This window comes from Opisthorchis viverrini (genome assembly GCF_000715545.1).
Source record: "Opisthorchis viverrini unplaced genomic scaffold opera_v5_368, whole genome shotgun sequence".
Classification (NCBI taxonomy): domain Eukaryota; kingdom Metazoa; phylum Platyhelminthes; class Trematoda; order Opisthorchiida; family Opisthorchiidae; genus Opisthorchis; species Opisthorchis viverrini.
In genome coordinates this window covers 412,824-426,931 of record NW_008752029.1, presented here as the reverse complement: position 1 = coordinate 426,931, position 14,108 = coordinate 412,824, and the positions used below count along the sequence as shown (strand labels likewise).

At 42.5% G+C, this 14,108-nt stretch overlaps 1 protein-coding gene across 1 annotated transcript; it reads right to left on the bottom strand.

Moving 5' to 3' along the window:
* Positions 1-5,264: 5,264 nt before the first annotated feature.
* T265_10475 (hypothetical protein) lies at positions 5,265-13,511 on the bottom strand (the record flags this gene model as incomplete). The annotated part of the gene is made up of 2 exons (XM_009176855.1): positions 5,265-5,545; positions 13,391-13,511. 2 exons carry the CDS (start codon positions 13,509-13,511, stop codon positions 5,265-5,267), a joined length of 402 nt encoding a protein of 133 aa, XP_009175119.1.
* Between the last annotated feature and the right edge of the window lie 597 nt (positions 13,512-14,108).

Genomic DNA, 14,108 nt, shown 5'->3' with positions numbered 1-14,108 from the left:
GACTTAGCATTATGACTTAAATGCTTTTTCGACCAAATTAAAATAAGGTCAGGGGATAATGTTCACCACTGCTAGCTTCAACGCTTACTTCTGTAAAGCACACAGTAAAATGGATTTATCCAGTCAAAGTATGTAATCACTGCCTTCTGATAACCAACCGAGGGCGTAGTTTGGATCAGTTTTAAGTGCTGATTGTTTGCTCCAGATGTGTCGTGTAACCGATGTGAAACAACCAGTAAATGAGTCGGGTTTCGCTAAAAATGGCATAAAAGCAGCGGAAAAACAATTTTCAACTATCCTTTTAATATTAAATAATAAAGTAGATTAGCCAAGGTTGTGCGCTGAAAGTGTGCTTTAATAAGAGCGAAACTCGAGTTCAGTGCTTCCTCTCTTTAGCGTAGACCAGTCAGAACATGATAGCAAGAGGCTTTCTAAACGAGAGAGGCAGGAATGTAAGTCCTATAGATCCAGCAACCATTTGCAACTTTGTTTCTGTGCTACAGGAAGTTTGGAGTCAAAATACAGCATGGTGGAATAAGATGTAATAGTCCGACGCTTCTGCTTCTCTGAGTTGGTAGTACACTCCCCAAGGATGGTATTAGTAGAAGGTATCATTGGTGTATTGGTTATAAGATAAGCAAACCTCATTCACTGATCCGCCACACCAAGTTTATCTTAATGAATCCTACCGATTGACAACTCAGGCTCGGATAAGCACAAAACACCGTTTGTTGGGAGATTTCCAGATGCAATGCAGACTATGAAAAAGGAAGACTAGGGAGTGGGTGAGAGACTGCTGTACGATAGGTCAACGCCCATCCATTTCACAAAAACTGCAACTGCTTTCTTTGGTAAAAATCAAGAGCAAGCCTTTTTGTTAATTTTCTACTTTGGTAACTTTTTAGAGTTCCTTAAGTTTCCGGTGACTGGAACTGGTGATCATCTCACTGGTCCTGCACGTTGCGCTGGCCTGTCTCATTCACTTGGCTTTCATTTCAGAGGAAGGGAGATTCCACCACGCACTCCTGGAACCCAAACTCAAATATACGTTCATTAGACTCATCTGCATGCTAATTTGGTTGTAACGTGAGACTTACTGAATATCATAAACGAGATATTCAGCTGGGATTTGGACGAGTCTCAAGTTAGAATCAAGTAAGTGTGAAGTTGAGTGTGTTTCAAAATTCCGTACAATTTGAGCTCAGGTAAAGCAGCAGTTTGAAGGAAACCTGGGAAATGCACCAGCCTGATTAGCCCCAAGGAGAGAAAAACCAGCCTTGGGGGGTCCAGGAGCTTTCATTCACTTTGTGAGTAGTGTTCCATCAAAACATTCGGTACCTCAGTGCAAAAAGCAGTTGCGCGGATGCACTTCAGTTAAGATGGCATTTTGGAACTCTGAAATAGTGTTTTCTTGAGTACAAAAATGTATTTAGGGTTAATGCGTGTCTGTTCGACAGATTCATTAGAAATATATAGCAAAACTGAGGGTGGCTCAGGCAAGTGTGGAACAAGTTGTTGGTTTGATAAACGAATTGGAAAACAGGATTCACTCTACACTTAAAGTGGATGCGTTCTACTATCTTCTGAATGTGTAGCAACTGGAAGAGGCGAGAATAATCCCAGGGACGAAGGTTCCTTTCCTGTATCTAGAAAACAGGAGAACACTGGCGAAACCAAGCATATCAGGCAAGGTCAAATTCCTTATCAATTCTTGCAACTCAGCTACGCATTTATGCCTCTTCAAATGAAACCAATGCCGCTTGTTCTTATTTCACACGAGTCGTTTGAAAGTGGATGGATTTGGTGGTACGTTAACAGCGTGGTTCAAAGTGAGGTTGCAGTCATAACAGAGCACGATCCCGGTTTAAAAGAGGTTGAAAGCTTAAATTTGCCACCAGGATTTCAAAACAGCTAAAGCGTAAACGGTATTGATCTGACAACAAGAGAGACGACTTTAGTATCACTATGAAAACCAAGTATTTGGCCAAATTTTTCGTCATCCGACCTGTGCTTTCAGGAGGCTTGATTTCCGATTATAAACTCCAGTTGGACTATTGATTCCGAAGTACAAGTGTGGATGCATAAACCTGCTGTAAAAACCAGTGTACGCTGCTCAGTTGTCTTCCGACATACAAGCATCATTCTGTACATGCAAATTATCCAACGTATTTCTCCGAATTAAAGCAATGAATTTCGGGTCTGAGGCGAAAAGTGCCTCGGGGTCGGGAAGTACCAAAAACACCCCCGCGGTAGATGGCAATAGTGGATATTTACTTACAAATCCCTGGGCTTGTTTTTGAGTAATTGGATTCAAACCTCTGTTTTATCCTTTTCTCAATATGATTTTCATGAATTAATCGAGAGTTTTGATCATCAGGTGTCCGAACCAAGCCTGGAGACCATACTCATAAGAGTTAGGATTCATTAATGGGCCAGGTGAGCCGAATTCGTCGAGCCACAATCACATTAGTGTCCAGTTCTCGGATACGCATTGCAGTAGGATAGTTTCGGATGTTGTCAATCACTTAGTGTTGCTATCTGATTTTGTCTGTCGAAGATGTCTGTCCAAATGTTGGCGAAGACGACGTCGTTAATTCCCTGCCAAAAACACATTTTTTGTTCCGCAACGCAACAAAGTAGTCCATTTCAATTATCCGTGTTAGCCTTTTTTACCAGTGAATATCATCAACTTACGTACTATTTAGCCAGTTTTATTCTTCCTGGCGAACCCTTCCGGCTCCGGATTCTGCTGATGGACACTGTTGAATAGCTTGACCATCTTAACTTGGTTTCATCCTCCACTGGTTTGAATGCCATACTTCGTAATTTTCATCGATCCCCCCGTTGACTTAACTACATCTTCTACCTAGAGCTTGCGCAAAAACCCGGCTGACAGCAGAGAAAACCCGCAGAATCTCCTTGTCACCCTGAAATGCACTACTCATAAGGTTGCTGGAAACTCCTCGACAGCCCACGACCGGTTTCGTCCTTCTCAGGGCTCATCAGGGGGGCGTAGTCCCTGAGTTTCCATCAAACTTGTGTTCTACTTGAAACCAAATTGCACGAGATTAGCGAATGTACACTCGTTTGAGAACATCACAAACGAGACATTCAGCTGAGTTCCAGGTGAGTCTTTCGAAAAACCAAATTAGTTTGCAAATGAGTGTATATTCGAAAACTTCACTTCTTCACTACTGGAAACTGAAAGAACCGTTTGGAGATTGTGCTCCTTTATCTAATCACGTAAAGTAGACAGACTGCGGAGTTTTGACAATACATCAGATATATCGCCGTTTCACACAAAATAAGCGAATGGCTTGTGAGTCTCTCGCAAAATCAAGTTAGTTTGCAAATGAGTGTATTTCGCTAACTCCTTGTCACCTCTTCGCAGCTCTCCGACGTCTCATTTCTGCTTATACGTACATAAATATCTATCCTTATTGGAGTGTCCACATTGGTGGCTCACGTCTCTTTCTGAGCTTGTATTGGGGCACAGGCTTATGACGACTGCCGTTCGAATCGGTAAAAATTACTGATCGCATGGCACGAACACCTGAGTTTACGAGATGAAGAACGGATTCGATGTTGTAAACACAATTGTTCCAGGTCAATGTGGTTTTATTGGTATTTCTGACCCCTAGCCGTGGCACCCTTCCGGTGCCTAGCTGCTATGCTACCCGAAGAAAGCACGAGGGCTGGGATGCTGCCAGGTCGCCCAAGCCTAGGCAGGGGAAGTCGAGAGGCAGAGGTCAGGTTCGAACCACGGACCTTCCGGTCAGTAAATTCGCGCTTTAACCACTTGAGCCACTCCTGAACCACTCGTGAAAATATACAAAACGTTGGATAATTATCCTACATTCCAAATATAACCAACTAATCAAAAAACACTTGACGAAGAAATCAACTTTGACGAAGTGAAAGGACGGTCAGGCTGACTTTGAGATACATACGCCTGAACGCATTTACTCCAACTTATCAGCGAGGCTGAGTTTCTCAAGGATGCCTTTCATTAAAAAAACAGTTGTGGTTACGCGGATGGATCTCGTTTGAATCCCCTTAACTGTAATTGCGTGCTATCGGACGACAAAGTCACTATGTTTGCAGACCATAATTATGCATAATTTCAGAAAACTTTGTGATCCAAGAATTTAGTTTTTGTACTCCTAATAGAGTTAGATAGCACTAACTCAAGCAAAACACTGTGCTGATTGCGGTCACATGCTGACAGATTTCATGTGTGTTGCAGGTAGTTTATTACTGCCACTGTAGGAATGTTCTGTCGTTGACAGTGCAACAAGTTTGGCTAAAGTGTAAGCCTTTTGGCGAAAAATAATCAATGACCAATTAGTAGGCAGAGGAGCCTGACTTCTACACTAATGAGGGTTCTAATTATGGCGTATCTCAACCGGTTGACTGAAGTATGCAAGTTGAACAGATAAATGAAAGTAAGTGAGCAAACAAAAAGCTGATTTTCCGATCCCTCCAGTTCATGCAGATCCTGTCAGCAACGAAGGATATCAATTCTAGTGAGCACCCGAATGAAACTGAAGGTTCATTTGGATCGCTTCTGTGAACATTTCACTGTAAAATGTCCACCATGAAAGTTTCTCTCCCCAGACGACCTAGAAGCAATGGTATAAATACATATGGGAGTACCAGTCAATCAAGGCTTGGAAACCAGGTTAGCATCACCAACTCAAAAAAACACTCTGATTCTTGGATCCAAAAATCCTTCCCCCAACAAATATATCAAACAATCTATTTAGCCACAACTCCGGCGAAGTGAAACCTTTCTCTCATTTTTGACTTTTCGTCGGTACGTCTTGGACTTAGTCTTCCCTTTTTTCTAGTTACACCATCTGATTTCCAACTGAGGGCCACGGGTGGGAGTGACGAAACCATATCAAACAATAGCCTGGAGCAGACCATACAGCGGTGTACACCATTCGTCAAAATAAAGGCACACGGGGCATCAGCTGCTGATATGGACATGGAGTGTAGGCCCCAATTTTTCTACACACGGTGGGAAGGACGTTTCTCGCCAGTCAGTGTGTTCACCACGTCAGTTCCAAAACTTGTTTTCACCGATTGTCTCTATCCTGGCAAGCAGGTACCTTCTCGTCGCGCAGGCCAGTTGAAACCCAGTATATGGTGTCTCAAAACTGAATTGAAAATATTCAAATCAGGATTTAGCTCTTAAAATTATTTGGCGTGACAACCGTGGTCGTTGCACATCTGTCGCATGATTTGTACGTGTGGTTAACTTAGCTAGCCCGCTTAGCTAGGTCTTTACTGCGGAGTTGGTGGATCAAGAGCTCAGTGGGCTTCTGGTAACGACGAATTTCGCGCAGTGCGACAGTACCGGGCCCGTACCGATGAGGCTTCTTCACACCACCAGTCGCCGGCACGCTTTTGCGAGAGGCCTTTGTTGCGAACTGCTTCCTCGGGGCCTTGCCACCAGTGGACTTCCGGGCAGTTTGCTTAGTGCGAGCCATCTGGAGATTTTCACACCGAGACGAAAAAGATGCCTCAAAAGATGCCTTTCCTAAAAGTGGACTCGCCTTTCATCATCACGAGTACACTTAAATTTCTCCAACAAAAGCTTTGGACTCCAACTCAACACAATTAAGTGTACAGACTAGATATGTGTCAACGTCACTACTTTTCATGTTCTCATAATCTATTATCCGTCTTCTCTGAGATGTTGATTATTGCCAAAAAATGACGATTATTCGTTGGAGCGAAAAAACTCAAAATCCTGACACAACAGTTGAATACAGATGGGATAAGTTCAGGTTCATGGGTTCAGTTAACCAGCACAGTCATTCAGAAGCTACATATATCGGGGTTTGCTTCAAAAGGCTGCTTGGAGGAATGCGACAGCGCCCTTTTGCCGTATAAATGTATTGGTTGTCATTCTTGAGTTCATGTGACGGTGGCTAAAAGTGCATTTAGGCAGCACGGTGAAGAAACCAACTATAAGAGTGGGCGGAGAAGACTGACTGCGTCATGTGTTTGACCTGCCTTGATATGCACCAAAGTCCGTAGCCTGGATGTATGTTTTGTCCGGTGCAGCTGAATACCAGTTGACTTTCAGTAAACAAATCACATAAGGCAGCCACTTGGAGAGTTTCCTTTGAAATGTGGAAAACTGGGGTTGTCAGTTTTGGACATCCTAGAAGTGATCTCAAAACAGCAAGGATTTAAGTAAATATAAGTATGTATAGACGACAGTCGAAAAATGCGGGATAGGAAAATAATTCCAGTTCAGAACAGATGTCTAAGGAGACCGTCTACAGCTTTCCTGGGAGTGTGTTACATACAGCCACTGGGGGTGTCTACACTGCTCTTAGAGTGGTTAGACTTTTCAGCTATTCCAATTTCGATACCCTTTAGTTTTTTGTGAATGTCTGACCGCTGGTGAGGGTTAGCCACCAGCTTAAACGTCATGGTGACACATATCTGACACTCGATACCTTTCCCTGAGTTGATCCGGTTGCAGGCTTCTTCATGTTAACTTCCAAAACGCATCATGCTTGTCACTAATTGAGTCGATCCGGTTTCCAAAACGCATCATGCTTGTCACTAATTACGCTGGTAGTTGCTACTGTTGCTGCTGGGTATGAACTTTCTTTGATCTGTCGAGCAGGTAGTGCTCCAAAAGGCGTTGGATTGCCAACTGTACACAGCCTGCTGTCTATTCTCGTTGATCTTGGATTCCTCTTATGTTGTCATCTGAAAGACTGCCGCGTATGTACTTTCTTTGATCTGTCGAACAGGTAGTGCTCCAGAATGCGTTGGATTGCCAACTGCACACAGCCTGCCGGACGAATTCATTGTCTATTCTCGTTGACCTTGGATTCCTCTTATGTTGTCATCTGAAAGTCTTTTCATCATGTCCTCTGAGAATGCCGGTAAATCCTTTTGCTCCATTCTACTTGTTATAGTATAGGGGGTTCCGTGTGCTCCAGGTTGGTCACTGGATATTCTAGGTTGCTTTTGTGTGTGCCGAGATGGCCTGCCACTGTCGGTTTTTATCACTATAAGCGGGTCGGTAAAGAGGAGGTCCGAGAAGCACTAATAGTAGTTAGCGCATGGGCTCATATAATTTGCACAGGAAGGCATCCATGGGCCTGCAGCGTGAGCTCCATTGATGTTGGAAAGTGCCGGACCAAGGCGACAAACAGGAGACGGATAGAAAAATTAAAACCACATGGTTGCGCTCCTAAGTTTCAGGCGTTTGTACTTCGGTGGCTCAAAAGTAGTGCAGCTCCTAAGGAAAAAGGCCATCATATCACAAGTATTAGTCAAACCACAGTGACTCGAAATGTGCCTACAGACCACGAGAGGTCTGGCGGAACGCCCATTTGTGTCGTTTTTCAACAGCAAGTTTACAATCACAAAGCGGTAGGTGATATACGTGAAAGAATGTACACGACAATAGGAAGAGAGAGGCTACAGTCCGGAAAAGGCAGGTTAGTTTAGTTGGTAGTAATGAATCATTGTGGAGTGTGTACCAATGTAAGAATGCTTATATCTGTCACTACAAAATCTGCATGACAGCGCAGTGCTTCTCAAACACTTTCGTAGTAGTTTTATTCATTTATGTATGACGCCAAACAGCATACTTTGGCGTTGCGTGCCTCATTCATGCAAACTTAAACTCCTGCATCTTACTGAACATGTGTTGCAATTAAATAATCTTTCGAGTGCTTCAATATACAATATATCGCTTGTGATTAATCAACAAGTGAGGGCGAATCGGTTTCCTTTTGGGAAGGATGCTTACTCGGACATGAGAACTGTTTCCTTTCTCACTGGGCCAGTGGAAGAGGAACGTGGTTAGATTTAACAGCTAGTGTTTGCTCACGTGCAGTCAGTAAGTTTTGAAATGGAAGAAACGATTCGGCAAAAATTCGGCTCTAATGGTAGAACAAACAAAACGTACTGAAATTTATTGTGGGACCACGGTCATTTACTCAGCCTTTAGGTTGCAGGAATCGATTATGATCAACCTCGACAGAAGCCACCCGTGCTGACCAGTCTTGTTGTGAAAAGTGCTTGTGCTTTTAGCCTTTCTATCAACGATACAAACACATCTAACTTTATACTGTTTGAACCCGTCTCCAGGACAGCATAACGTCAACAGGTCTTACCTAACCAATTCAAAAGTGAATCCATTTTTCCATCAAACATGGAACATAATAGCTCTTGTGCATTATCGAGTAAGAGGAGTTTCAGGATTAGTGATTCCTGCGGTAAATACATTCATACACTCGTGTCCGTTCAGCCATGTCAGAAATCATAAATGTATCGTATTCAATCAAATCATACAAGTTCATCAGCTCGCTTTGTTATCACTGCGTTCGGGGCTTCACGGACTGAATCCAAGGATCTGGTTTTGGTAGTTGGAATCTCGTTTGAGTAGTAAATTTCCCGTTCCACTTTTCTGTGAATGGTAAGGTCCACTATAAGTTCATTGTAAATAATAGAAGTACTCGATTCCTTATTCCTTTTAACACAATTCAATAGGTCGATTTGAATGCCGGAATTCTCACAGCTGACACTGTTGTAGCACGGGTTGTACTCCTTATCAGTTAGCGTGCAATTCATCTTAAAGCAATCATCTTCACACATGGTCCTGATGTGCCTTGGAAGTACTGGTTGCAGGAAACGTTTCTCCTGTGAAAATGAATGGTCGTTATTTTTTTAGACATTTTCTTTCGGAAACACGTTTTGTCTTGTGTATTACATGAGCCAGGTAAGAAATTTTGAATGTTTTACTGTTTCGTAATATCGCTGGATAGACCGATTCCTCAGAATGAACCATCCCTATTAAATCTGGTGGAAAGATCACTGGATATTGCGGTGCTTGAGGATCACCACGCATGTACTAGCGAGTGGCCCGATGATTTAGTGGAACAGGCTTTTTCTAGCACTGGTCTGAACGAGTACCTAAAAGCAGTCACACTGACTCACGATTGCCAGCATCCCTTCAGATTACTTGTGCAAACATTTATTTGGTCTAATCTGAGTGATTCAGCATCCATTTTTCAATCGGTAATTCCGTTACCAAAGGATTGGACGGGGTTGAAGCTCAGCTGGAAAATATTCTCTTCGTGTTGAAACTGAGAACTTCTATATGAAAAAAAACTTGAAAGGTTTGTGCCTACCAGTTCAAAAAATTATATCTATTCAAAACAAATTCATGGAATGTCTTGAAAACGCCATCAACAGCTACGATGAAAAACCGGACCGACACGTCTTTCTCCTCGGTTTGAGGTCAAGTCTTCAAAAATATCCTGGAAGTAAGATGATTTTTCGGTTCTCTGCAGTGCTATTTATGTCTTAGGCAAATATTCCCGCCACAATGAAGCTGCTGTTGATGGTCTTACTCTGAAGATTTTTTACATGGTCTTACAATCAACAGTTTGCATTTTTATACCTGACTTTCTCAAACACAAAGCGTTTCTCCGAGCAATCTTACCAGCTCGTCGTTTCATTCTGACTAGAAGTGCATCTGATAACATCACAGATGCTGCGCTTGTACAGTTTGGTTGGCCATCCTTTTCTACGTAACTGTAGAATGCTGGATGCTGCTTAGACAGGAAATGCTTAAACCTAAAATGAAACACTGACAGTACGATCAGTTGTTGATTGTCTGCATAAGTACTTCTTTTGTCCCGAACTTAGTGTCGTGTCTGGTCACGAACCTCTGCAATTCGTCTATCGCCCATCTCTCCCGTAGTCTCTAGTTGTAATAGTTCAGCGCGGTCATATAGCATCAGCTGTTTATAACTGCTTCGTAGAATCGATATTTGATGTTTAGAGGACTCTATGTCCATTCATTCGGCTACTTTCTCCTACCCGTCGCCAATTTCTGATAAACCAAATTTCTCAGATCCATTATGGCTTCTGTGGGATCTGGTAGAAATGTTACTGTAGAAGGTTGCCTGTCAGAAGATATTTTAGAAAGGGTGCATCAGCAGCCACGAAGAGGTTAATTATGCTTGTATGATCGAGTGTTCTTTCACCGTCATACAAGTCTGTTGTTCCCCATGGGTTGGTGTCAGAAAATGAAGTTGTCGGGCAGTCTCACTTGCTTTTGGTCAAGATTTGATGACGATATTGTACGATATGTCAGAAGGTACATACAGTGCTTACGTAAGGAGTCCACACCCTGTGCGATGCGAACTTTTTGAATAGTGGTGTGCGAGGTGTGGAGTATAATTCATGCTGAATACTGTGGGCCATTTTGAACAAATGCTGGGCTCTAGAGACCCTTGGTCTCAGCAACCCTCTGTCTCACTCCATCAGTACTGCAGATCGAAAGTTCAGAGTTCGATAAGGTGTACCGCATTTGATTATCACTGACAAGTGAACTCGTTTTAGGCGTAAAACACTACTCACAAGGTTGCTGAAAATTTTTCGACAGACCACTAACGATCTCGCCCTTTTTGGGGTTCATAAGATGGGCGCAGTTCCCGTGCCTCCCCGACTTTTGACGGCTTGAACCCACATTGCACGAAACTAGCAAATTACGCTCATTTGCGCATCAATTTGGTTTTCACGGGAGGCCCAAATGAATCTCTCACTTACGATGTTTTTCAACTGAATGTGCTGCGCAAAGCCGTCTCAAGTTTCACTTGATACGAAAAGCTAGTAACGCAATACACTGTATAGACGCGACACACTACTCATTTTACTCGCTTTGCTTTTCTGAAAGTGAAGCAATATTTGAGAATAACTGGACTTCTTCACTTGCACACTGCACGAAATATCTGCGTACAAACTTTTAAGCTGAGAATTTTCTGTTTGCTGTCAGCCTATTAATTTGTGGACATTGTAGAAAGTGAAGCGTGGGTTGGATGCTTTGCTGATACCGTATAGCAAAGCTTTCGAAGTAATTTTGAGTGAAATTGCTGAAAAGTTTTAAAGTCAAGAATTCTGGAAGTCAAATGCTCAATATTATTGCCTAATTTGATTTTTCCTTGCGCGGAATTCCGGTACAAGGTAAATTGTGGCATTAACGATACTACTTCACGCGACTCAGTGTCGATGGATGTCACCATGGCCGTTCCCAAGTTCCCTACAAAAAACGACATCATATTTTGAACTGCGATGAATATGGCGTTTGCAAGTGAACACCCTCATTGCGTGTTTATTACGAAATCTGAATCTACCAGCTAAAAATTTCATTGTGTGGTAGTACTGCCTTCTTCTGTCTGAATTCCCGTTTTTTCCTTGATAAAACCGTCTGGACGTACTCTTCTTAACAACACTATGGAAATCGTTGGCACCAGTGTCCATCTTATGTTCTGCGTAGGCATCGATAAGGACATAAGTCACCTGGGTTATGTCTTTGGATACACGTACGCTTCTGCATCACCGTCCACAGTGCGCGACGTGCAAACGTACGATCGGCTCAACGACAGCGACTCCTGTACACGTCGCAGTTGAATAAAATGTTCTCTAAAGCACGAAGAATAGATGTAGTTGACCAAAAACTCATTTTAGTTCACCAATGTCCGAGACAAACGATTATTTGTGTTGTCCAACCCGAGCACGACAGGTGCGAGCGATTCGCAGAGAACGACGCATTGAAAACTACCGCTTAGGCCCGTAGAAAGTATCGGTTACGTACGACGGAACTTTTATTCTATCAATAAGGCAACCTTTAAAAAAATCACCTGGTTGGCCCTTAATAGAGCAAACCGCCTAATGCTGATCTTTTTGGGAGTATGTTAGTTGGTGTTTAATGCAATACATTCGCGGCTAGATGATGGACATAAATTATTTAAACGGAGGATTTTTGTGTCATTTACACATCAGAATCTCGTAGCCTCGGTAATTAATAGGTCAACTAGAAGGATCGTGACGACATCTTGAATTACAGTTGACTGCTCTCAAGTAGTCCAGACAAATGCCAAAAAGGAAAGCACTTTGAACTGGATATATGGAGTGAAAGATAGAGTGGCTCAATTAAGCTAGGTGAGCCACGGATATATGAAAACCACCAAGACACGTTTGTCTCCAGCGCTTGATGAACGGACATAATTATCACTTAGTGCTTATATGAGTTTCCCTCAATTGGAAACTTCGTCAACCTCAGCCTACCGAGACAGCAATGAACTCGGACAAATGTTTTTTTTTCATGGAAATTTTAACTACAGCCTGAAAAGTTTGGAAAATGTGAGCTCGCTTCCGGTCAAATTCACTGTCCGACTTCTAAAACGCATCGGTTGTAAGACAATTCGCTGAGCCCCACAACCAGAGGGCCAGTCCAGCCACGACTGATACCGGAAAGCAAAGAATATATGGCTGCACAATCAAATTAGTCAAACTTCATCACCTCAGTGTACTGGTCAAGAATCAGAAGTCGGCAGTTAGTGTGGGCTGAACAAAACAGGATAACCCTTATTCACTGGGAAGCACAAATATAGAAGCCATAAAGCAGGTTATCTTGCTGATACATAGTCACAACAACGTTTATGTTGGTTGAAAGTAGGACCTGTGGTATGGAAAGCAAGGACAGCCAGCATGTATGTATAAAAATATTCACCTTGCTTGAGTGTGTTCGCTGGTGACATTCTGGTTTGCATTGGCGCAACGGATTAGATGCGCTTTCGATTTAATCATTCGGAAGTGGCTCCGGTTACTCTTTATGCAAGCACAAAATAGCCGGATGATCGCACCATCCTCCTTGATGACAACTGGTTCTTAGACATGGAACTACATAGTTGACAAAATTCGGATAAAATGAAAGTGGATTGCAGCATGGTGGTCAGTAATGAGGTTAGGGAAGACAACCTCGAACCCGTATGATTACGAACCCTCAGATACTCAGCTTGGGATATGGTACGTCACAAGGGTGTCGCTTCTCGTGCCACCGTTTTTTTAACTTTACCGTATGGGGCAATTGCTGCTTAGAGAATATAGTGTACAGTTATGTATACTGAACTCGGTTTATACATATACATATATATGCGCTTATATGTATATATATATATATATATACGTATATTTGTTAATATTTATACACGTATATGTCGCTCGGTTCACACTGATTTCTTTTTTCTTTAAATAGAAACACTACTCCATAAATCTCCAGGGATTATCGCGTTTCATGGTCCACTTAGATGCCACAATTTTGCAGATGCTTGGTACGATAGTCCGATTTACAAAAGGGTAGTTATAGCAAATAAGTATCCTTAAATATTCAGCTGATACTCATTCTAACGTAATTTGCAATATAGGCCAAATAAAGAGGCACCCACCCATCTATAGGTTCATCTATTTTATGTGAACAACAGAAAAAAGCTACGACTCTTGAAATTCCCTCACTGGCTCACCAAGACAGTGTACCTAAAAAAGAGCACCAGCTACTCACCAAAAGTAGCTGCTGTGATTTGTTCATCCAAAACATCCTGCCGGGTAGTACGGCGCATAACCATCAAATCAATGTTTATTGGAGTTGCTGTTGATGCCCCTGCGCGACCCATCTCTTGCATGATGCAGAGACGCAGATCTGTGTGTCACTGATTACGCCAAGAGAAGTTGACCTTTTGTGTACGAGCTTAGTTGGTGTTCGGAGTCCCACAAAGGGCAAACTCGGAAGGCCCCAGTTCCAGCGGCCTGAACAAAAGCAACACGTTTTATTATAGAAAATTTAGCAACTCAACTATGAGGGTTTAAGGTGGTGTTCGCACGACTGAAATTGGGGGAACGTTGCCTTCTGTCTCACTGTTTGTTTCTCGAATCCCTATACGAGACTTATGCTCCATTCAACTTGGAAATGTGCTAAACTGTTTTACACACTGGTAAATTATCAAACGAATCTGATGGTGCAATAATGTAAGTGAATGCGAAAGCCTCGAGAAATGAGTTGTGTTTTACTCCTTTGTTTCCTTTATCTTACTGAATGTTTCAAAACACCTTGAAGGGACATAACGAAATCAAGTGACAGTTGCCAAATTTACAGTTTCAATACAAAAAATCACTTCGCAATTGATCAAAACATGTGCCATTGTGGTTCTGCTGTGACTGGTGGCCAGAAAGATACCTAGCTGTGAAATGACTTACTTTATGACTTCGCCATTTAGGCCTCA